Raw genomic sequence first — 25,522 nt, 5'->3', positions numbered from 1 at the left:
GCCAACATAACGTAATAAAAACTATTTGAAATTAAAGTAAAACTGAGACACAAGAGGCCCAGATTATGAGTTATTTAAAAGGCCTCGAAGCTGCTTCCTTCTCCATAGTGCAGGGGTAGTCTGTGGTAGTAGGGCACCTTGAGCAAGCCCAAAATTGGGTGCCCCCAAATGAACCTTCTCAATGATAGGTCTTCTCTACTTCTCTTCTCAGCTAAATCTAGCACTGCAAGGGTAGGAACCTCTGGACTGTGGGCCTAATCAGGCCATGCCTCCTGTCCCACACCTCATTTCATAAAGAATGTCAGGCATGGGACAGGTAAGGACGTGGTTCAGCCAAGTGGGAACTGCTGATCAGCTGATTGTCAGACACAGCCAATCAGCTGATCTGTGAAGCCTTGCATAGTGTTCTCAAAGAAATGAACTGATGGTCAGGCTTGTGCATGATGATGCCTATGCCTGCTGCAGGCAAAACCAGCTCACCTGAAATCATGATGCAGAGTGATTCACAGGTGGGCAATATTCTGTCCTCAGTACAATTCCTTAGAGGTGGCAGGGAGGCCTATATCTGCTAGAATAATCTGTGTAGCAAGTTTCAACCACATCTAAGACGAACGCACATTCTGAAAACACCTTCACTGCAAACACACAGTTCATTTACCTCTTGGGCAATAGATATCTGGAGCCCACTGGTTGCAGTCATAGTTGTCGACTGCTTCTTCACAGGTGAAACACTTGAATCCCCCAGGATATGGAGTAGCTGGGAAACAAAAACAAAAAAAGCCACAGCTACATTAACATCATCAATCCATTTGGAACATTGTTTGAGAATAGAAACAAATGGTGCCAAATGTTTGTACAAGATTTACACAAAAGTTGAATGTTATCGATGATGTGATATGGAGTTCCATGTTTCTTCCTTGCCGTTTAACTTTAGAAAAAAACCTTCAGATGAAAAGAATGTCAAGCCAAAACAAGAACAGTATTTTCTTGGCCAAAGAAAAATAATATATGGCAGGGGTAACCAGGGCTTATTTTCAGCTGGAACTCAGTTCCGGCACCTCTCAGGTGGGCGCCATTGCCATCAGAAGAGACCGAGGAAGGTGTTCATGGTGAATGTTGGCACCTCTTTTTCTAGAAAAATAACATGGTACCTTCTTGTCTGCCCCAGACAGCAAGGGCCATGGGAGTGATGGAAGCTGCAGATCAACACATAGAAGCTGCACTGTGCTGCTATTCCTGCTCTGGGGATTGAGCCTCCAAGAACCAGTTTGTATAGTAACTGAAAGGGCTGATCTTTCAGGGTATGGCTCCAGATCTGCCATTTCAGGCACTATCCAAATCAAGATAGAATTTGTATTGAAGAGAAGCGCAACAGCACCTGTTCGAAAAGTGCCCAACAAGAATAGAAGGGGAAAGAGAGAAACTGAACAGGAGAAAAACAAACGTAACAGATCATGTGTACCCCAAAATGCTTCCCCACTCATTTGTGGTATTTTATAGCACTCTTTGAAATTTTCAAACCTACTGCAAAGCAAGAGAAAAGCAGCTGGCTATACAACTACATGAGCAACTCCAGGAGAAACATTAAATAGATCCCCAGCTGTGTGCCTGATTTTCCTGCAGACCTTCCTTGCCCCAAATAAGCTATATTAAGTGGAACAGCTGATTGAAGGCTGGTTAGATGTCATTCTGCAAGAGGCAATTGCCCTGCTTCTTTCTCCAGCAAGGCAGTTCCATGGGTGGAATTCCACTCAAGGCATGCGTCAATCTAACCTTTTGGATTCAGAAGTCTTTCAAGTAGCCAACAACATGATGGACATAATGTTAAGAAAGGTCTACTGAAAGGGAGGGGGAAGCAGCAATCCAAATACCCCTCCTCAATGCAGCAAACTTGAAGAGCCACCGGATTAGGCAATAGAGCAGGGGGCAGCTGAAAAGTGAGAAATGGACCGACAGCAAGTACCAATCTGCAGGATCAGTAGATACTGTTCCTGACTCTAATCAATCCCTGTATTCAGAAAGTGACATTTTATTCTCTCTGCATATCTGCACTACAGACCAGCAGCACAAGCCCATGCATGTCTACTGTGAAGTGCCACTGAATTCAAGGAGGATGACTTCCCAAGTAAATGTATATAGAACTGTAGCCTTAAACTGGTTCAATAGTAATTTCCTGTCTCTGGGAATCGTGGAAACTGCAGCTCAGGTGGGACTGGGGGAGAGTGTGCGCTAGGGAGCTCTAGCAGAAAACTATCAACACCTTCACCATCTCCTGTTAAAAAGTGCCCTGACGGATCAGTCAACAACTAATCTAGTCCAGCATTCAGTACTCAGAGTGCCAGAATTTTTTGAGGAAAATCAATAAACAACTTAAAACAGATATAAAAGATAATGTACATTTGCAACTGAACCCTAATGATGCATCTACAGTGACCCCTCTACATTAATTTAGCCAGTTAATTGAGAGAAATAAATAGCATTCAAAAGGGATGGGGGAGATAAATGTCATAGTCTCACATTTGTCATAGCCAATATAGACTTGGGGACTAGGCTACAGTGACGAAATTGCTGTGCAGATGTGGGAGCTACGTTTGCTTTCAAGAAAGAGGTAGAAAAATGCAAAATTTGCTTCTCAAACAACTTGAGCAACATAAAGCATCACAGTTAATCTCTGCTTTTCAGGAACACTGTTCACTACGCAGCCACTGGCAGATTATGTCTCCCCAAACCCAAACCTCCGAAAAGCCTAAATGAAAACATATAGACTTTTGCTACTGTGTTCTCTAGAAGCCATCACAAAAGTGATTGCTTTCTTCCTCCTGGGAAAAATGAAAACCTGTTACAGTGATTGTAACATTGGCAAGCAGCCTATATCAACTCCATATATCATACTACCATTGCTGGCTTACAAAATGTGCCTTGGGCCTTGGAACGCAAACACTCCTACAGTTCCGTTCTGTGTTCTGAGAATGAACCAGTATCTTACGAAAGAAAGGAACGAAGTCTTTCTATGTTACACAAAGCCTAGAAAAAATTCCTTGACGCCTACATTCTCCAGTACCCATAAGCTAAGGCTCAGAATTTTAGTGCCAGTATAGTAAAAACAAACAAACACCCTTTTCAAAAACTGGCTTTGCATAATGTGATGTGCATGCAGGCACAGATAATCTACTGTGACCAAACTTTCACAATATGGGGAAAATACCGCCACACTTTGCAAGGTTGTTGTAAGTATTTTACAAGCAGTATACTATTCATGTAATGGGAGCTCATTCAGATCTGGATTTCTCAAGTGCCCATGAAGGCCAAACAAGCTCCTGTTTTCCAAGATGTCACAAGTTAATTGTAGGATGTACATGCTAGCCAGGTCTTGGTCACAGGGATTGCAACAAAGCTAGCTGCTTTGGGCCATAGCAAGGATAACCAGAGAGGATCGTGCATCCTTCGTGGATACATAGGGGGACAATGTATGGGGCAGTCCAAAGGGACCCAAGGTCCAGGTTTTGTGCATCGGCCTCTGAATCTTCTGCCCTTATCATCTTAAAAACACACAAAGAGACAGATTTTTTATGAAAACTTTGCTTAAACAGGGTGGCTTTCCTTCTACACATCAGACTCCTTTTGCATCTATGTAACAAATGAGTGCATGCAGTTTTTATGTATATTGTTGCCATGGGCCTGGGTCTCTTAAAGCACCTACCAACCCCTGGAATGCAGAAACCCTGTTCATGGGACCTGGACCAATAGCACAGATTCCACAGTCTTCAACTCTTCCTATAATACTTGGATTAAGCATGTTAAGAGAGCAGAGCTCAAGCAGAAGGGCAGCATTGCTCCTCTCCTGGGTTTAGAGGGAAGATATTGCTCAGCATTGTGACTCCTTGATGTTATCCCTCCACTCTGTAGGCAAGAGAGATACATGCAAAGCTAAGATGGGCTGCAAGAAAAAACCTCCAGGAGGTGCCTGGTAATTTCTTCGCTTCTGTTCCCCGCCCCCCTTGAACTGAAAGGAAGCTTCAAAAAGCAGTAGCCACAGCTGTGAGCGAGATTTGTTTGGCTCACGATCTAAGAAGTTAATAAGCCTGATAGACTGTGGTTCAGAGCAAAAGGCCCCAATGCCCTAAGAGGACTATTCTAAAGGAAATCAAAAGCAACTGCCCAGTGCCCAGAATTTGCCTGTAACTATATCTTGCAATTCACTCTCTTGGTCAACAGGAAAGCACCTGGCGATGCCAAACTGAAAGAAAATAGCAGAAATCAACTCCCCACCCCACCTTTGTGCCTTGTTTAAAAACAAAATTGAAGCTGCAAGTAAAAAAAAAAGGTGGAAAGAAACGAGAAAAGTTGCTTATAGTTGTGCAAGCATCATTTTTAAAACTACCTGTGAAAATGTAAGCCTGCCTTAAAATGTGTGTTCTTGTTGGCTTTATGATACTTAAAGGTAAAGGTAAAGGGACCGCTGACCATTAGGTCCAGTAGTGGCCGACTCTGGGGTTGCAGCGCTCATCTCGATTTATTGGCAGAGGGAGCCGGCGTACAGCTTCCGGGTCATGTGGCCAGCGTGACTAAGCCGCTTCTGGCGAACCAGAGCAGCACACGGAAACACCGTTTACCTTCCCGCTGGAGCAGTACCTATTTATCTACTTGCACTTTGACATGCTTTCGAACTGCTAGGTTGGCAGAAGCAGGGACCGAGCAATGGGAGCTCACCCCGTCGCAGGGATTTGAACCACCGACCTTCTGATCGGCAAGTCCTAGGCTCTGGTTTAACCCACAGCGCCACCTGCGTCCCTTTTATGATACTCATAGACCACCTATCTGCAAAAAAAATAAAATAAAGTGGCATACAACAGAATGCAGAATGAACAACACAAACAATAAGGTGCAATAAATGCAATTTAATACAAACTAGAACAGAGATACTACCTAAATAAGATGTGGCTAGGCTCTAATGAAGGAATGCTTGGGAAAGGTTTGCTCATGCCAACTGTGAGAGCTCAGGATAAAAGCAGGAAGAAGCAACACGACCAGAGAAGCCAAGGAGGGTGGAAAGAGATCACAGATGACAGTAAGATTACATACAACATATGTAATGTGTACAAGGCCATTTGCTTTTTCTGTCCCACCTGCATGCAGAAGCTCATTCTGCTCCTTTTCAATGATTCTGGGACAACTTGCATGCTCACTCTGGATTAAAAATATGAATAAGGTTTGCCATTTATTCCCCTGGGTTTTGTGTCCCCCACTCCCACCCCGCAGGCCAAGAAAGAAAGAAAGAAACACACCTGACAGGCAGAAATGCACAACATTGAATTCCTACCATGGTTTATGATTCTGGCTTGTTTAGACTAATCAGAGTTCCCAGTAAACTGCAGTTTTAAATCAAGAAGCAGGTATTTCCAAACCTTGGCTTGTGGGTGGCCATGCCCAAGGAGGAGACTGGAGCTTGCTGAACCAGGCCATTAAGGGGAGGGGGAAAGTGGGAGATTGTTAGATATGCTTTACCATCCCAGAAAACACTTTCCCCTCATTATTTACAAGATCTATGCAATTGCTGCTATTTGCATTAGTAGCAACCTTGTTCTCGGGAGCTGTTTTGGATTCATAGGGTCTGTTTCATTGGATGGAGGACAGAACAGAGACATTAAGCATTTTATTTGTTCCTATGAGCCACTTCAGTGCCAGCAGATATAGTAAATACTGTATGGCGTTTCTGGAAGCATTTGTGGCTTTAGCTTTTTTTACGGTTCTGTTTTCTTTTACTGTTCACAGTGGAGAGAAATGGGAAGGCTTGGACTCAAGAGATGCAGCGCCACATGGGGATCTGACACTTTTGTTCAATAACTGAAATGACTTAATCAATAGTTGTCATTATTTTAAGATCCTGTACTTCTCTGTTGGGGGGATCTTTATGGCTTTTTTTCTTTTTAGTGTTGACATCCAAAAATGGAAAAAAAATGCTATTTGTAAAGAGCTTATGCTCTTTGAAATGTTAGCTTCCTCTCCTCTTTTTCATATTCCTTGAGTGGACATCTTAATACATGGGTAGGCAACCTAAGGCCCATGGGCCAAGTGTGGCACAATCGCCTTCTCAATCCGGCCCATGGACGGTCCGGGAATCAGCGTGTTTTTACATGAGTAGAATGCGTGCTTTTATTTAAAATGCATCTCTGGGTTATTTGTGGGGCTTAGGAATTCGTTCATTTTTTCCCCTTCAAAATATAGTCCGGTCCCCCACAAGGTCTGAGGGACAGTGGACCGGCCCCCTGCTGAAAATGTTTGCTGACCCCTGTCTTAATATAATAAGCTGCTCCTTGAGACTTACTTGAAGGATGAAGGTAGACAATATCTTTCACTGTGAACTCCCGGGCTTGAATTCCATTCAGGTATTCAGCAATGAAACGGATGAGGAGGACCCAGGCCAGCACAGGCCAAGATGCCATTGCAGAGGGGGAGCCTCAAACATGCGGATTTTTTGTGAGTTCGTTCTCCTTGTATCTGGAAGAGATGTGCACCTGGAGGGACAGAAAAAAAGAAAGCACACAACACTGGTCAGTCAGTAAACTCAATTAAACTATTCCCAGCAGCGGCAGACTCTGATCATCTTTCATAATATGGCACCCTGTCTGAGCTCCAAATTTGGCACCCCAAAATGGATTTCTTTTGTACCCCCTCAACTTGGTTGGGGGGAATGCCCATGCCACCCTAAATCCAGTGCTATTCCCAAGCAATGAGTACAGAACGCAAATAATTTGGGATCTCTGCCATACCTTATACTCCAAAACTGGATTGCCAAAACACAGCGATAATTATGGCCCAACCTCTTACTTTCAAAAAAAGGTAAAGAGGCAGCACATGCTTTCCCAGATCTTATCTCTTGCATCTCCAGTTAACAAATCTTGCGTAGCAAAGCTAGAAGAGGCTTTCAGTTCTCATCTGCTTACTCAGAAAGGCCAGAAACAGTACAGGAAGTAATGGAACCAGTGGCCTGATTCAAGTTACCATGAAAGTTGTTTCCCCTGTGCACATCATCATGCATTGGTCCTCATATTTTATGACTGTGCAGGTTTATTTTACTATATGCACAGCCAACGCATGCACCCATCTACACCCAACTAAAGGAAATCTTGCATATAAAAGATTCCTTTGCAGAAGGTACATTTCAGAGGTCATCTGGATTTCAATCAAATCGGTACATTTTTATTTCATTAGAATAAGATCAGTACAACTATCTCTGTTTTCTTCATGCAATTATAAAAAACAACAACTTTGTACCATAATGCTTGAAGCACCAACCTGAGTCAGGGCTTGGAACTGAACTGACGCCAAAAGTCTTTGGCACCGGAAAAGTGGCACAAAGGTGTAAGTTTAGAACACTTGGTAAAAATCCACACAGCCACTTATTTATTATACAAGGCCCTACAGTCCACCGAGGGCTATCCCCTTTAATATGCCAGCTACAATTTATTTTTAATCAGGAGAGATTGTTACCGTGAGATCCTATCGTGAGATTCTTGGGCAGTTGCCAATGAAACCAAGAAAACCATTGTTCACAGAATGTGGTCTCAGCCACAGTAAAATGTGTGCCTTATGAAACTGTAAGGATCATCACACCAAGTTGCTTGATGTGTTGTCATGTAATGTGCTGTAATGTAATACATTTTTTTTTACACTAAGATCTGTGGCCCTTCAGGCCCTCTCATCAAAACTACCAGCCTGCTCTTTCTAAGCAGTTATGTTCAAGTCCATAAACTGATTCACCTGGCATATTCTGCAGCGTAGCCAGTCTTTCAGACTGAGATAAACAGATCCATCCTTTCCCCTTGAGACAACAAAGTAATTACTGGAGAAGTAATTAAAGGAGAATAAGTTGCTTGAAGAGGTGCCACACAAATGATGGCATCTAGCTATACCCACTTGTTGGACAACTTTTTTGTAAACAGAAGAAGATCTAGCTTATCCAACAAATGGTGCCAACAGACATAATGGGAAGAAAATATAGAGCAGCAATTGTTTAGACTATCTGAAGCAGGCAATTATACCAAAGTCTTTCCATCCCCATTTACACTCCTAAGAAGACACACAGAGTAGCCTTCTAAAATCACCCCTACCAAGTTGAACATGAAAGCTATGAGAGATAGGGAACAATTATTATTATATTATTATTATTATTATTTAAAGATGAGCAGAAGATATATATTCTCCCCTCCCTCACACACAATCTTTAAAGCAACATATTCATTATAATACTTTTATCCTTGCTCTAATACTACAGCTGCTCTCTTTGACATTCTTTTCTGGAGCCATATAAAGAATTTAATTCTATTTTACATCTATCGTCTCTTCCAAGGGTTTCAGTAGGGGGCAACCAAGGAACCTGGAACCCCAGACCTTCTAGGATTGCTCCCAAATCTCTTGCCCCATCCTTTTCTCAAAGCTTTAAAAAGAAAAATTCTTGCAGGATGTGTTATAACACAGAGTGCCATTGACACCCCAGCCACTCACTACCTTAATTTGCCCAGAGGCACTGTGTCTTTTCATGCCAATCTGTGTCAGGAGCTTGAGTCCAAAGTTCTTTAAGTACCTTGCAGCACTCCTTGTCTCTTGCATTGAAGAGAACATGGAGTAGATTACATGGGGTACAATGGCCATAGTTATGTTTACACCTCCAAATCCCATTCAAATAACACATCCCATCCTATTCTGGAGGGATGAATGGAACTGCACCTGATGAAGCCATGGGCAAAGCCACACTGATGGGAGAAGCTTCCCACTCACATGTGCATCAAGGGAGGAAGGGGTAGTGGACAACCCCACTCGCTTTTCACTACGTATGGAAGAAGGCACTGTTCCCCCTTCCGCTCATATTCACTGCACATAGCACTGTTTCATTGACATTACTTTATTCCACTCCATTCATTATAATGCAAATGCAATGCAAAGGAAGTGGGGGAATGCAATCAATTATGTATCGTTTGTGGACTGAAAGCTACGACAGCAAATACCAATCATATTCACTGAGTTGGCTTCCATTCTGGACACATGATGCATAAGCCAACATTGGCCACTTCTGCTTGCTCCCATTTTCCTTGGACTTCTCCAATATCCCTACTCCTCACCCATACAGGTCTGAGGGGAAAAGTGAATATGGCTAATATGAGAGCTTTATCAACAAATACAGAAGCCTGATCAGTTCTCTCTCTCTCTCTCTGCCAGGAGAGCTTGGCTGTTCTGGAGGGTTGGCAAGCAGATCTCCAGCACCCTCCTACCTACCTGGCAGCGATCACATTCTTCTCCCTGCTCCTCAACAGAAAGTGAATGGCCTCCTTATATTCTTCTAAAAGCCTCATCCTTCCAATCCATAATGCTAGTAAGAAATGTTGCGACAGAGCTGGTGCCAGCCTTTAGGGCAGACATACAGCTGGCTCCTGTTTTCAGACATCAGTCCAATGGAGAACAGGGCATTGAAAGAAGTGCTAGCAGAACTAAAGCCATCTCCCTTCTCTTAAAAAGGTTGAAACATTACACCAAAAGCTTCTCAAAGATGCAAAATTCAGGATAGAAATCAATGACCAGGAAAAGCAAATAAATGAGGTTATCAACCAGGCCCAAAGACTTCACTGAAGAGCCATGTTTTAACTCGGCATCAGAAGGACATGAAAAAAAAGGCCCTGCTCCTTTTCGATACCTGCCAATCTTCACACGACTTCATATAATAGGGCCTCAGATGTTAGAACAAAGTACAAAAGGGGGCACACACAGGGAATGGCCCTGCATAAACATAATGGAAGGATGTGTTGGTATCCTTGTGGCAGGCCTGAATGCTACAAATGGTTGCTGGTGGTTCCCCAAGTTTTTGTTATTATTTGTTGAATTTATATACCGCCCGATACCCGGAGGTTGAGTTCCAGTGAGGTTCTAGTATTACAGAGTTAGGAAAACTGTGGCCCTACAGATGTTGAGACTCCATTTACTGATGACTGGTCAGGCTGGCTGGGGCTGAAGGGAACTAGAATCCCAACACTGCCCGGCAGACACCAAATTTGCCATCCCAGATCAAAATAAACCAACACCAGAAAATATAGAAGATGATTTATTTATCCCAGTAACATACTGCAAAGGCCGATGCACAGTTCCAGACTTGGGAGTTTTGTCCTGTCATTGCCAAAAAACCCCCAGCCATTTGTACAGTATCTTGTATGTTACATAATAGGAAATACAGGGGATGTGTTCTTTATTTATTCCTCCACTCATTCTGTAAGCTGCCCGCTGTAACAATAGTTCTCTGGGTGGCAAACAAATGACCACAGTGCAAATGAACAATTGTATTAGGCAAGAAATTACAGGGTGCAGTGCAAGAGTCACCACAGCTGTTATCACAAGAGTTAATGCTAATGCAATTAGTCCAGGTTCAAGGAAGGATGCCCAATCCAATGCAATCTGCTGCTCTGTGAGTGCGTATGTCAACATGGTTTCTCCAGCCCAGAATAAACCAGTAAAATGACTATGACTGGAAACATGGCCACCAAGTCCCTCTTTACAGCTGTGCCCTAGGAAGCTTGAAAGTGCAGGAGGTAGAAACTGGAGAGATAAAAGGCAGATCAAAAGAGCAAGCTACAAACTCTCGAGGGATAGAGTAGGGAGCTGTGAATACACTAAAATTGCCCTCGGGCAGAGCTGTTCTAACATACTGCATGCATATTACCACCAGCTCCCCGGGCCAAGCAGACAAGTCATCTGGGTCTTAGTCACAGCTGCTTTCATAGCGAAAGCACATTTACATACTTAACTATGGAGGGTTATCTATTTGCAATTCATATTTGCAAGAGGGTTCCTTTTATGAAGTAAACAAAGCAAGAACTGGAAGGGGGGGAGAGAAACCAAGGGGTTAGTAGATGCCAGTTATTCACTGCATGTGATTCAGATATTTTGTTGACTTAAAGCATTGTGGGGGAAAGTATGTCCACTTATGTAGTGTCAACAAACAAAACAAAACAACAACAAAAACAGAAAACTAAGAAAAACAAACAAAAATTATAACCAGTTTTTGAGTAACAGTGCTGGCTGAAGCATTTTTTAACCAAGAAGATAGAGCACCAAAAAATAGTACAGTATGTGGAAAGCCTACCACATCCTTAATGATCCTAGAGCAACTTCAAATCAATCATTAAAAAGAAATTTAAAATCTGAGACTGTGTTTCAAAGGGAGCCCAACGTAGCCAACTGTCAGAGGAAAGAGGTGGATTTTCCAGAATTCTGAGTGTTTAAATTCTTCTATCTGTCCAATCCCCTAATATAATGCTTCTCGCAATCAACCTTGAAATTTCCACCAAAGGGGCACTGCCCTAGGGCATTCTCAACCTGGTGCCTGACAGGCTTTGGGGCTCCAACTCCTATCAAATGCACAGATCTTTGCAAATCTACTGTCCCCTGGATTCACTCTCACTTACTGCGTCCCCTTCGCTTATGTTACACCTATTCTGTTCTTAAAAGCTTGCGTTCCGATTGTCATCTGTCACCCTGTAGTATTCTCTCTGTGTCTCATTTCCTTTTCTGACAACTTCTTGATCCTCTCAAACCTGTTTTTCACTCTTTTCAATCAAATGAGACTGCTGGGGTTTGAATTTCTGAACATCCCTTGTTTTCCTCTGCCGTATATCCATATTCTTGACGAGTCCTCTCCTTTTCAATTGATCGATACAGCTAGAATCACTACTCTCTCCACAAGCACTGCTCTTTTTCCTCGGAAGCCTCTACCATCATCTAAAATGCTGCTTATTGATCCATTATTTTCTACTCATTTCTCAGTTCACTCTCTTCTTCACTGACTTTTTTCTCCTCAGCATCACTTACCTTTGGAACATGGCTACTGTATATCCACCTTGTCTTCTCCCTCTATTGGTACCAATCGATTCCCTCCTTCTCTTGCTGTTTCCTACCACCCAACATCAAACCCTTTATTCCTCTATCATTTCAATCAAGCACCTCCCCAATACACATTTTTAATTCTCACTTTTCCTGATTGATTCATCCTTTTCTTCTTCTTCCCTACTACGTCTTGTCCTTGAAAATATTATAAGCCTCTAAGAAGAGTCCATGTTGCTTAAAAAAACACACCAACCTAGTCTTGAAGGATTTCAGGCGCATTGAAATGAAAGTGTATTACTGACTGTGACCAGAGATATCAAACTATCCTTCCAAAGATCACATGGTCAACCCATGGTGGAGATCCAGGGTTCCTTCTTTCCCTTGTAATATATGAACTCACCCACCAAAGTAACCCAGACCCTACACTAACCCTAACCTATTGTTATGTACAGCAGGAGCAGGAAACCTCTGGCCTTCAAAATATGGTTGCCCTACAACTCTCATCGCAACCATTATCCCTACATGCTAGGACTGATGAGAGTTGGGAGTTCAATAACATCTGGAGGGCCACAGGTTAGCTATCCCTGATGTTCAGCATCACTAATTGTGACTTTGTAGCTGGAGAGGAAAGGAAGGTCATCAAGCCCTCTATATAGAGAGGCAAAGTGCTTATGTTAAAATATCTAACAAATTAGTCCACACCACCCAAATTATTGTATAATTTACGCAGAGAACTGGGCCACACTAAAGTGTGCCAAATAATGGTATCTCCAAAACAAATATATTCAGTTATAGACTTTCCCTGACTCATAAGATTGGGCCTGATTTATGTGTTTGAATCCCCCCAAAACCTGTTTTATTTGTTTTTATATACTTCTATATTACTTTTTCCTTGCTTCGTGCCATTTTTAAAAATTATTTTTGTTTTACACTGTACACTGCTTAGAGAGTTGTAAAATATCAAGTGGTTTATAACTGTTTCAAAAAGCAATCAATCCATAATCAAGAAAGGGAGCTATAGGGGTAATTATCAGTACAGCAACAGTAGGTTTTTAAAGGAAAACAAAAAATACCGTACAATGCTTAGTTCCTTCAGCCTGCATGCACTGTTCCTAACATTCTGGCATGAAATCCCAGCTAACTTGAAATTCCCTCATCCTCACCCAGCTTGCAGCAAGCAGCAACACATCTTCCCCAACATTAGGCAGGCTTGTTCCCCCTCCCTTGGCCTTTTGCTCCGAAAATGGAGCTACTGAAGTCACCCAGCAAATTCGCCAAGCAGCAACATAATTGTCCATTTGTCAGATCTGATTAAGATGGCGACATGTTGTCTTTGCTATCACCAGCTCAGGAAACAATAGAAGGCTGGGGATAATAAACTGCAGAAGAGACTTCCTTCATGTGCTGCACTAACAACATCAACTGTAATGAAACTTTTAATCCCTCTTGAATGCTGGACAGGACTTGCAGAGTGTCTCGTGGCACCCCGTCAGACCCATTCCCAGAACCGGCCTTTGATTTGTTACCCTCAGATGGTCCTTTGCTAAGAGTCTGGTCCACAACGCATTTGCAGAAATGGGAACGTTCCAGGGCACAGCATCTTCAAACAGCCTCCTGGGCACCAGCACCTCCAAATATTTTTAAAAATATTTTTTTTGTTTGGTTTGAAGATTCATTACAGGGGGTGCTACCTACTTTTCTGTTTTGGGAGTTGTGGTTGTTTCACCCCTTGGGTTGTTTTGCAGGGTGGGAGGGTTCTGAGCAGCACCAGTTTTTCTTTTGCGAAATGGGTATTTTGTGACATCCAGAATTTTAGATTTCCAAATGTGACACCAGGCTCCTACACTGTTCTAGTATAGAAGACCATGGTTAATCATCAGAAGTATACCCAACTTGAATGAGTCTTATTTTTAATCTTATCATTGGCCCATCCAAATATTCCTCTAGTCACATTACAGAGAGATTCAAGCAGAATTCTCTCTTTGCCTTATTACCCCTAAGTGTCATAATAATGCAGGATTGTTCTGTCAGTCTCTTATGATCTAAACTCTTGCATGCATTAAGGATTTCACAGGATCTTGTGTGAAAAGGTTGTGGTGTATATTATCAACTTCTTTCCCTTCAACGATTACCAAAGCCTTCCTAAAAATACCTGTTTTAGGCTTTCAAGTAATAATTTAGTTCATCCAATCTAATAATTAATCACCTAAGATGTTCATCTTGAAGTCTAAGAAATATTTTTCTTCCTAGTGGCACTGCAGTACTTGGTCAGGCAGATTACCAGGAATTCACATGGCTTTTGGTGTGGAAAAATTTTTTTTTTTATGTAACAGAAACCACTCACACAGCACCCTCAGAATAAAATTAAGATAATTTATCAAGGTGCAGAAATAGGAATTTGAACTCAACAACACAATTGCCTAAAAACATTAATCCATAAATAATGCCATATTCTGACATTATTATTCCTATGTGGCTTATTTTTCACATGTGTAAGGTGATTTAATAAACATTTCTATGGTCTATGATTGGTATCAAAGCAGCAGAATGCAGAAGACAGAGGAAAACTATCCAGAAGTAGCAATTTTCTTGTTTATGAACATGCATTTCAAACGGCACTGGGAAAGAGGGGAAAGAAGGTGATTTTGAGTGGGAAAAGGTGGAGGAAAGGTTTGAGGCTCCCATCATCTCTGACCTTGCTAGCTGGGGTTGATGGGAGTTGGAGATATCTAAGAACATGTGGTGTGCAGATATCCTTCATTCCTGATTTAAGTCAGGAATGTTCACATCATCCACTGCTTCTCCACTCAAATGTCCTCTTGTTATTTTTTTCTTCTTCTGCTTTGACTCAGTTACATTCATTTGTTTGCAACACATAGTTGGCTCCAGAAACTTAAATTCATTTGTAAAAACAGAAGCTAAGGCTTTGCATACAGAATTCTAACATGATGCAACACAATTGTATTGAATCTAAACAAAATATGAATGCAACCATTGTATTTCAACTGTTTTTATAGAAATGTTTTTATATTATAAATCAGTTTGAAATACCTTGTGGGAAGTGATTCATAAGTGAGATGAACAAATAAATAAATAAGTAAGCATGTAACCCTAAGCCATTATGATAAGCCTCTGGCTTCCATGCTCCCTCTCTTGTTCGACAAGGTAATGGGAAGCTTCCATTTCCATTTAACCACAGTTTATAGCATTACATCTGAACCCTAAACAGTGGTCAATCTTAACTATTATTTATGAAAGGAAGCTAGCTCCATTAACCATAATTTAATGTTGGCTTATTTTCGTAAACCATTGTGAAGACTAATAGCAATTTGTCTGGGTTCAGACATTGCAACAAGATGAGTTCTAAAAGAAACCAAAGGATTTTCAAATTCCACCATGCAGCAGTGCCAAAAGGAGGACAAGCCCTGTTGCCCAGACTTTTCCTTCCATGTGTTGCTAAAGCATGACTTAGTACAGGCTTCCTCAGACCCGGACCTCCAGATGTTTTTGGCCTACAACTCCCACGATCCCTAGCTAGCAGGACCGGTGGTCAGGGATGATGGGAATTGTAGTCTCAAAACATCTGGAGGGCCTAGTTTGAGGAAGCCTGACTTAGCACAAAAGGAGTCAACATGATGCCGTCCAGATCCCAACATTTAAATTTGCATTGTTCTATGGAATTTTATGCTCCATTGCACTTGTACACATAGCTGTACACCACCTTGATACATCTTGTAGGAGGTGGCGGCTTAGAAGTAAGTTCAAATGGCTAGTGATCCTGCTAGTGTTGCAGATGGCGTCCAGTGAGGGCGCCATCTGCAACACTAGCATAGCAATCCCTTAAAATGAAGCCGCTTCCACAATCCTTTCTAAATATCATTTTGGGGGTGGGGTGGTGAAAGCTATCCAAGGTACCTCAGCAAGCAACATCTCACACACCCTTTGTCAAGTGGGGCAACCTCCAGGCAGGTCAAATTTTCAATCTCAACCCCCCCCCCCAAACACACACACCAAGTCACAATAGTATTTGCATGTCTGAATCAGGCCTCCGGCAGCTTTGCTGTGGAACATGCTTACAGTGGAAAAATATGTGGCAATGAGAAGTAATCCAAGCATTGTGAATGAGCCCGTCAGATGCCATGCAATGGACTTGAACAGTAAATAATTTGACAGCACACTCTGCAATCCCACTATAGTCCTTGAGCCCCTACCTCACTCCTGTTAGGCAACAACTGACATTGTTTTGGATACAGCAATCTTGGTGCAAATTTGATTTGGGAAGCAGAAACAAAAAATTGCTGTGATGGAGTGGAACGCTGCAATGCAATGGAAGCAACTGTTCCCAGAACAACACAAAATTCATCCTGCCATATCATTTCTCAGAATCTCACTTTTCGCTGTACCTTGCTGTAATCATCACTGGAACTACAGAAAACAGAGACCAAAAAATCCCCTCTGTAGTAATAATCACATGGTGCAGTTTCACAGCACGTACCAAGACTTTTCCTGTTACTGTTGTATTTGGAAGAGTTTCGTTTTGTTTTCACCAAAGGTAAGGACAAAAGCATGTATAAATTGGAAAGCAACAGCCAGGAATAAATTGGATGAAATTTGATAAGGATAAAGAGGAGGCCCAGAATTAAAACCACCAAAATTGTATTTACTACTTGAGAAACATATGCCTGGTAAGCAGCGATGCAGAAACAGGACGCGAAAGGTCAATGCTGATGACCAGCTAAATAAGGAGAGTTTTTCCATATGTTTAACACATAAATATTTCAAGTGCTAATCTCACACTGGTCCTGATTTAGCATCACTAAGGTCCTGAAGCCATTTTTCAACTATATCACTACTACTATTATTTGCACAGCACTAGAAGTGGTTTATGTGAAGTGGTTCAGGTAAGGTAAAGGACCCCTGGACAGTTAACTCCAGTCAAATTCGACTATGGGGTATTGTGCTCATCTCCACTTTCAGGCCGAGGGTGCTGGCGTTTGTCCGCAGAAAGGTTTTCCAGGTCATGTGGCCAGCATGACTAAACAGCTTCTGGTGCTGGAGCACACAGAAATGCTGTTTACCTTCCCACCGCAATGGTACCTATTTATCTACTCACACTGGTATGCTTTCGAACTGCTAGGTTGGCAGGAGCTGGGACAAAGCAACGGGAGCTCACCCCGTCGCGTGGATCTGAACTGCCGACCTGCGCAGCAGATGGAATGTTGGTACAGCTTTGGAAGACACTGTGCTAGGCCATTGGTCCATCAAGCTCAGTATTGTCACTACTGACAGAGGCTCTCCAAGTTTTGGGAAGGGTCTCTTAAAATGCAGGACATGGAACTTGAAACCTTCAGCATGCAAAGCAGATGCTCAACCACTCAGCTATGGACCTCCCCATAAGACGTCAAACTAGCTTGTCATCCAGTATTGAGGAAAAAGGAATCTATCTGCTGAAATTCCCTTTTCTTTTTCATACTTATAAAAATATATATATGTAAGCAAATCATCCTTTTGCCTCTAGTCACGAGTTGATGGGATATTGCACCAGTGATGTTAGATTCCATAATTCTCCTGCACTTTAAGATTACAGTGGTACCTCGGGTTAAGAACTTAATTTGTTCTGGAGGTCTGTTCTTAACCTGAAACTGTTCTTAACCTGAAGCACCACTTTAGCTAATGGGGCCTCCCGCTGCCGCTCTTCCGCCGCTGCACAATTTCTGTTCTCATCCTGAAGCAAAGTTCTTAACCCAAGGTAGTATTTCTGAGTTAGCGGAGTCTGTAACCTGAAGCGTATGCAACCTGAAGCGTATGTAACCCGAGGTACCACTGTACACAATTGGATTCTATGGGGCCTACCTGTAAATAGAATTACACAGGACTGCTTGTTTATGTTTTTGCTCATTCTTGTATTCTGTGTTGGTGCTCAGTTTCACTCCCACTTTTTCTCCATGCCTGGGCTGGCTGACATTTTAAACTGACAAAAATCATTCCATGTCTTTCTCTTCTCGACAAATCTCCCTCCCCAAGACCTCCACTCATTTTTTTTTCCTTTCCTGTCCCCCACCCCCACCCCTTTCTCCCAAGCCTTGGGAAAGGTCAAACACACTCTAGCTGCTTTGACGTCTTTGCAGGCTTCATTATATCACATAGTCATCGGTTAAGACCCAGAGCAGACATGGTGAAGGAGTTCACCATCCTACCTCAATTACAGCGGGCAAGTATGGTCAAACAGTCAAACACAATTAGTGTACTAATTACTCCATGAAAAAGTGGACCATCTAGTCTTGCTGCTAATTACAAGTTGCAAGGGGAGTTCATGGAGCTAAAAAGGGCAGCATTTTTTCAAGCGCTCATGAATGTGCTCTCTTTGGCTACATACACACCATACTTTTAAAGTATATTCTACAGACACACACACAAAGACACACACACAAAACCATCAAAGAATCCTGAAAACTATAGCTTGTCCCTCACATAAATACAATTCCCAACACCCTTAACAAATTACAGGTTTCTTTTTAGGGTGAGGCATGCTTCAAAGTGTGTTTGCAACCTTTCTAATCTAACCAAATTTGTATCCTGTCCTGTTTTTCCCCCACCATTAGTGTTCCAAAGCAGCTTATTTCATGAGGCGTGAATATTCTAGAAGAGTAATCATCAATAAAGTAACAAGTAGCCAAAAGTAAAAGCAGAAGCAATAATAATTAGTTAACCCTTGAAGAGGATTTTTTTTCAAGGCCCAAGAAAACAAGATACTGTAACCTTCTCTTGGTACCTGAGCAACAACAAACTCAAGCAGACATCTCTCCAGAGATGCGGCATCATCATAGAAAAAGGCCTTGTTCCCGAATTAATCTGATAACCTGGTTTGTACTTCTACTTGCACACTTAACCACTGACAAGTTATTCATATCCTCCAAAAGATTTTCCCATTTCCATTTTGCAGGGCTCTGAAGTTTGTCAAGATAACACCGTATCTTTTGTAAATCAAATATGAAAATAAAAATATACATTTTATCTATTAACTACAACACTCAGTTTCAAATAGAACAAAATGCATACTTCTTGAAGTCACCAACTTTACAGTTCCCAAGTATTGCCTTCTGGGAACTTAACTTCTCTGTTCCCAGCAATACCCAGAACCTGAACCCAAAGCCTTTGGGCTGATTTAGCAGGGCTCTTCTCATGGGTACAAATACTTGATGAATTCAATTACTGTGAACTCTGATGGAAACAGCAGCTCCATGGACTAATGGGTGGATTAGATGCAATTATTCTTCCATTTTTGCACTTCTTTGAATTTTGCGATTCGGCACCTGGTTTAAAAAAGTGCCAAGGTGAATTAAAATGTATATTTTATGATGAAACGCATGTAATTGAGTTAAAATGCATATTTCAATGTGATCTTTGTGTTGAAACTCATAAATATGTGTTTTAATATATAGGCAACAACCGATTTGTGTGAGACTTATGTTCCTGACCCCCGTGTGTGTTCATGGAGTGAACATAAACCCACTCCACCTCAATATGCCTCCCATTACAGCCCCTTTTCCAGCAACTTCTGGGTTGCTGCAATGCACATGTGTGCAATTGCACATCAATTGTATGTGCATAAATCAGTTGTTGCCACTACACAGATAATTGTGGAAACAGGATGGGATGAACATATGCAAAACTGGTAACATCTGGACACAGACTGATCTAAGGATGGTTATTCTTCCTGCCACTTAAAAAGTACTTTGCTCATCTGGCACCAAGTGCCATCTTGACGCCAGTAAAATTAGCTAAAATGTATAGAAAAAGAGAAAGAAAACGTTGGAAATGCAAAAAGGTAGATGGGGATTATTTTCATATGTGGTGGACCTGTGATAAGGTTAAAAAAAATTGGGAATCTATTTATAATGAACTCAAAAAAAAATTAGGTATACTTTCCCCAAAAGACTGGAATCGTGTCTATTAGGTTTAATAGGAACAGAAATCAAAATGCAAGACCAAAATTTGTTTATGTATGCTATGGCTGCCGCAAGAACCCTCCTGGCCCAAAGATGGAAATTACAAGACATACCAACCATCCAGGAGTGGCAGGTGAAGTTGATAGAATATGCAGAACTTGCCAAATTGTCAGGGAGGATCCGGGACCAGGAAGATCCAAGATACTAAAATAATTGGAATAAATTTATTGAATATTTAAAGAAGAATTGTAAAGAGGTTAAGACACTATCAGGATTGACATAATACCTGCAGTGTATAATAGTATTATTGTGAGAATGATGTGCGCGATAGAAAGGGGTTAAATATACCAATTTTAGGGAGGGAGGGGAGTCGCGACTAGGCAGAGTCAAAGGGAATGTATGGTATTATTATGGTTTGTTGGAAAAGAATATGTAAGGAAAACAATAAAAATTCATTAAAAAAAAAGAAAGAAAGGAAGTACTTTGCTCATCTATTGTAAAATCAGATGGAAGGTGATACCCAGACTGACACTAAGGCAAACCGGGGCAGTTTCTTCCAAGCAGACTGGCTGGCTCAGAAGAGCTCGAGGCTGCAAATAATTCCACGGCGAGAAGAGCAGACAACTGCCTTTTCCCCCAGGTGCTTCTCCTTGCTAACAGTGTTTCCAGCCTACCAGGTGAACACCGGAACTTTTCCCTGCCAAGAGACTTACTAATAAGGAGTTCTCCAGCTTGTCACAACATGGCAGGCTACAAGCTGCAGCCCTCCTGCTTGGAAATGGATCTCTTTACAAGCAGCATTCACCCCTGGGATATACACAGTTTTCTGGGAGGGAAAGCGAAACACAAACACAGCCACAACAACAAATCTCTAGGAGCTGGCAGTCATCTGAAACAGGAATCCGATCATCTACTTGATTGCAAATTGATGTTGCAGTGCATTCTTTGCAAGAACAAAAGTGATGCATACTTTTATTGATTTATTGTATTTGCCTCTACCACACACCTTAACTGTATTTTCTTTTGTAGTCTGTTTAAGGGCCTTGCCCAAAAAGCAGTATATAAATAAACCGACGATGATAATGATGAACAAGAAACATTAAAACAGCGTCCCAAGACATGCATATAAGCTACCAGGAAGGACCATTCCACAACAGTTTAATACTGTTCCGCGCCACCCCAGCCTCCGAATGATGCAAGATTCCAGGGGTTCTAGACACTAACCAAGGGATCGGTTTCCTGGGAATGAAGGAAAGTGGAGACCAGGCCCATGCAGAGCTTGTCTGAGGCCAAGGGCAAGTGTTCCTTGTTGGCTGGGAGGCATGGGAAGTTCTTTGCATGACAGTGCAACTCTGGTAGGCCCCTGGTGGAGGACCCCAGCCAACTTAGGCTTCAGAGGCCCGGGCCAAATGTACCTGGCTGCCCCAATGCCTGCACAGGCCTGGTGGAGACCGTGGTGTCTTTAGGATATATGGTTTATTTACACGTACCGTATTTTTCGCCCTATAGGACGCACTTTTCCCCCTCCAAAAATGAAGGGGAAATGTGTGTGCGTCCTATGGGGCGAATGCAGGCTCCTCTCGCTCTCCAGGCTTCACCGACCTCTCCGCAAGCAGCGGGAGCGCTCCCGCTGCTTGCGGAGAGTTGCCTGCATGTTGAAGCCTGCGCGCACTGAGATCAGCGTGTCCAGGCTTCGCGGACCTCTCCGCAAGCAGCGGGAGCCAGCGCTGGACTCCCATGGCTTGCAGAGAGCTGCCTGTTTGGGGACTGGGGTCGGGGGAAACTCGGCCAGGCCTCCCCCGCCTGGGGGAAAAATATTTTTCCCCCTTTATTTCCCCCCCAAAAAACTAGGTGCGCCTTATGGGACGGTGCGTCCTATAGGGCGAAAAATATGGTATATTCAATCTTAACACCACAAGAGGATCTTGTTCTTCCATAGCCAATGCCTTGGTTTCAAGCAGAAATCAGGCATGGCTTTTCTCCCAGCTGCCCAGCCTGCAGCCTTCCAGCTTCTAGTGAACATAACTCAACTCCCAACTCTGCCTTTTTCTTTCAAACTACCAGAGAGCTTAAGGAGGGTGGCCATCTCATTTTCCTTCTGCCAGGCCGGTACAGAGAAGACAGATACACTTGCCCCAGGCCTCAGAGGCCCAAGCCCTGCAGGAGGGGTATTGGTCAGGGGCCTGCCAGATTTTTGCTACCATGCATAGAAAGGCCCAGGCCAACCAGGGACTCCTGCACAGGGTCTCACTTCTGCTACAAAGTGACTTCCTTCATTATCTTTTGAACTTTTGTACTGTTTTATTGTTGTCAGCCGCCCCGAGCCCAGCTTTGGCTGGGGAGGGCAGGATATAAATAAATTTATTATTATTATTATTATTATTATTATTATTATTATTAGATGGTCTATCCTTCTGGGACGCAGGTGGCGCTGTGGGTTAAAGCCTCAGTGCCTAGGACTTGCCGATCGAAAGGTCGGCGGTTCGAATCCCCGCGGCGGGGTGCGCTCCCGCTGCTCGGTCCCAGCGCCTGCCAACCTAGCAGTTCGAAAGCACCTCCGGGTGCAAGTAGATAAATAGGGACCGCTTACCAGCGGGAAGGTAAACGGCGTTTCCGTTTGCGGCTCTGGCTCACCAGAGCAGCGATGTCACGCTGGCCACGTGACCCGGAAGTGTCTTCGGACAGCGCTGGCCCCTGGCCTCTTAAGTGAGATGGGCGCACAACCCCAGAGTCTGTCAAGACTGGCCCGTACGGGCAGGGGTACCTTTACCTTTACCTATCCTTCAAGGACCATGACCTCACCAGGAAGCTAGCCTGGCTATTCCAGGAATTGAAGCCATGCTAGATTGAGGAATTAGAAGGGGACTCAGGCATACAGCCACCCCCTCCCCAAAACAATACTTACTTAACATGGCAGTTAAGGACAATGCCACTTGCTATTTCTTCATCATGAGAATACCAGAACTCAGGAGTTCATGTGACTCTATTTCCAAGTACATAAAGCTCAATGGGAACTTGGATAATGAGACAGTACAGCTCTTATGCAGAGAGTACAAAACAGTGCGAATATAATGCTGCCTGGTCTTCTTGCCATGTTTAGGATGGCACCCAATGCCCTCCAAATTCTCCTCTCTTTCATTTTTTTGGAGCTTAAGACACAGAAAAGTATGGTACAACTGTGCTGGCATTTCCACAAAACTAAACACAGCCTGAAAATCCACTTTCAGCTATCAATAGGTAAAGTGTCTGGTGCAGACATAACAGTAACTGTCATGAGGTTCTGAAAAGTGGAAGGAGGGAGGGCCACATACCCAACCATGGATGGTTAGAAGATCAAGCAGAGGTGTAGCTGAACCAGAATCAAGTGTTAAGAGGAAAGGCGTTGCTTGGGGAACAAACAAGCAAGCAAGCACACACACACACACACACACACACACACACAAACACACAGAGTATAACCTCATCCAAAAATAGTCCCCATATCCAATATTTACTAGGTCAGAATATTCCAATGAAGGCAACCAAATCTGAATTCAGGCTCCTCAAAAATAAGGCGACTTTATTCAGATTATTATAAAATTACATTGTTTAAGGTTGCCACTACCCCTCCCCTTGAGAGAAGCTCTGTACTTATATGGGACGTGGGTGGTGATGTGGCCTAAACCACTGAGCCTCTTCGGCTTGCCATTCGGAAGGTCAGCTGTTTGAATCCCCATGATGGAGTGAGCTCTGTCCCAGCTCCTGCCAACCTAGCAGTTCGAAAGCACACCAGTGCAAGTAGATAAATAGGTACTGCTGTGGCAGGAAGGTAAATGGCATTTCTGTGCACTCTGGCTTCTGTCACTGTGTTCCGTTCCACCACAAGCGGTTTAGTCATGCTGGTCACATGACATGGAAAGCTGTCTGTGAACAAACACCAGCTCCCTCGGCCTGAAAGCAACATGAGCGCCACAACCCCATAGTCATCTTTGACTGGACTTAACTGTCCAGGGGTCCTTTACCTTTCTTTCTTTTTTTAACTTATGGAGCTCCTGGCAGTAAGAGGCTGTTGTCAGAAATGTAACCCGTTGATAGTCCTATGTGGCACAGTGGGTCTGGCTGGTAACCAGAAGGTTGGTGGTTTGAGCACCTGCAGAGACGGCTGTGGGCAGGAATCCTGCATTTCAGGGGCTTGGAGTAGATGACCCTCAGGGTCCCTTCCAGGTCTACGACTCTATGACTCTGTGCTCATCAGCCAATGTTCCTGCCCCAAGAGCATGTGGTGAAGGGCAGGTGACAACAACAACAGACTTCCCCGATAACTGTTCTAAATGCTTTATGAGTTTGTAATTAAACAGCCTCCTTCACAGCTCATAAAAACAATAATTGCAGTTAAGATCGCCACATGGCAGCCTTTAACATGTGCATATGGCCTTAGAGATCCCACAAACACAAGTTTAGTGTACACACATATTGGGGGCTATATATATATATATATATATATATATATATATATATATATATGCTTTCGTAGATTTTCACGGGTACAGGAATGCAGGTTTTGGTGTCCTCGGGTGTCTTCCCGTGTAAAAGTTGGGGTGTCTAGGCGACGTTTCGACGAGGTCTCACTCGTCATCTTCAGGCTGGTGCTTTCGGCTTCTTGTTACTGGAACAGAGCAAGATCTCAGTGTTTGAGTTCCTATAAATACTGTTGAGGGGGTGTGGTGTATAGCCTCCAATGTTCTGGGCAGAGAGGAAGTTCCCAGGCTAGTGTGCCTTTTCTTCTTTTGTTCCTTAATTACTTGAGGGATATCTTGAGTGATTTCTTGAGTGATATCCTGAGTACCACTTAGGTGGGTCATTAGGTGTGGATTAGTTGCTAAAGTCTTTGTGTCTTGACCTCTTGAACTTTGTGAAGAGTTTTTCTGAGAAGATGGCTGTACTGCACTTAGTTGTGCTCTGGCTTGGCTTCGTGTATAGGGGCGAGCTGTGGTTTTGTGGCCTGTGTCAGCCAGATCTGTGTAGGGATTGCAGGGGGGTGCAGCATCCGGAGGTGCCACCATGGTTTGGCTACTGGATGGTGTCTGTAATTTATCTGTGGAGAGGGTCTGGGTTTGGGTCTGGTGTGGTTGATTGGTGATAGCGTTCTGTGTGCCTCTGGATCTGGTGTCAGTTTTTGTGGGGAGGGCTAATTTCCAGATGTCTGGCAAGCGGGATGTGTCGTCACGCTTGTTCATGTTGTGAGGGTGTTTCTCTATCTCGATGGCTTCCATGATTATTCTCTTGTGGTGATGTTCCATGTTAAAGAGCAATTTGGAATCTGCAAAATTAATTTCGTGTCCTGTTTCTTTCATGTGTTGGAAAAGAGAGGAAGTTTTTTCTTCTTTTTTGACGGCATTCTTGTGTTCTGCGATACGTGCATTTATTCGTCTGTTTGTTTGTCCAATGTACGTGGCTGGGCAGACTTTGCAGGGTATTTCATAGACCCCTTGGTTTTCCAACTGGATTTTATCCTTGGGGTTTCTGAGGATATTGGCTATTTTTTGGTTGGTGCAAAAGGCTGTTTTGATATTGTGTTTATGGAGGATTTTGCTAATTTTATCTGTAGTGCCCTTGATATAAGGAAGGAGGGCCATGCCATTGTTTTCTTCTGTGTCTTGGTTTTTGGGGGGTGTTTCTTTTTGGATTAGCTTCGTAACCCTGTTTTGCTGGTATCCATTGGCAAT

At 43.0% G+C, this 25,522-nt stretch overlaps 1 protein-coding gene across 3 annotated transcripts in view; it reads right to left on the bottom strand.

The window, feature by feature from the left end:
- LYPD6 (LY6/PLAUR domain containing 6) overlaps positions 1-25,522 on the bottom strand; it is a 67,236-nt gene that overhangs the window by 10,917 nt on the left and 30,797 nt on the right. For 2 of the 3 annotated variants that reach the window (XM_081930101.1, XM_081930102.1), the window contains exons 2-3: positions 6,326-6,515; positions 659-757 (exon numbers count right to left, since the gene is read on the bottom strand). In XM_081930101.1, the coding sequence (XP_081786227.1) occupies positions 659-757; positions 6,326-6,443 (217 nt within the window). In that variant the 5' untranslated portion in view covers positions 6,444-6,515. Of the gene's footprint in view, positions 1-658; positions 758-6,325; positions 6,516-16,981; positions 17,001-25,522 lie in introns of those variants that run through there. The other variant, XM_081930103.1, reaches the window with a different exon arrangement.

The sequence above is a fragment of the Podarcis melisellensis genome (assembly GCF_964234715.1).
Source record: "Podarcis melisellensis genome assembly, chromosome: 1".
NCBI classification, from domain to species: Eukaryota; Metazoa; Chordata; class Lepidosauria; order Squamata; family Lacertidae; genus Podarcis; species Podarcis melisellensis.
This window is presented reverse-complemented; position numbering and strand designations above follow the sequence as displayed.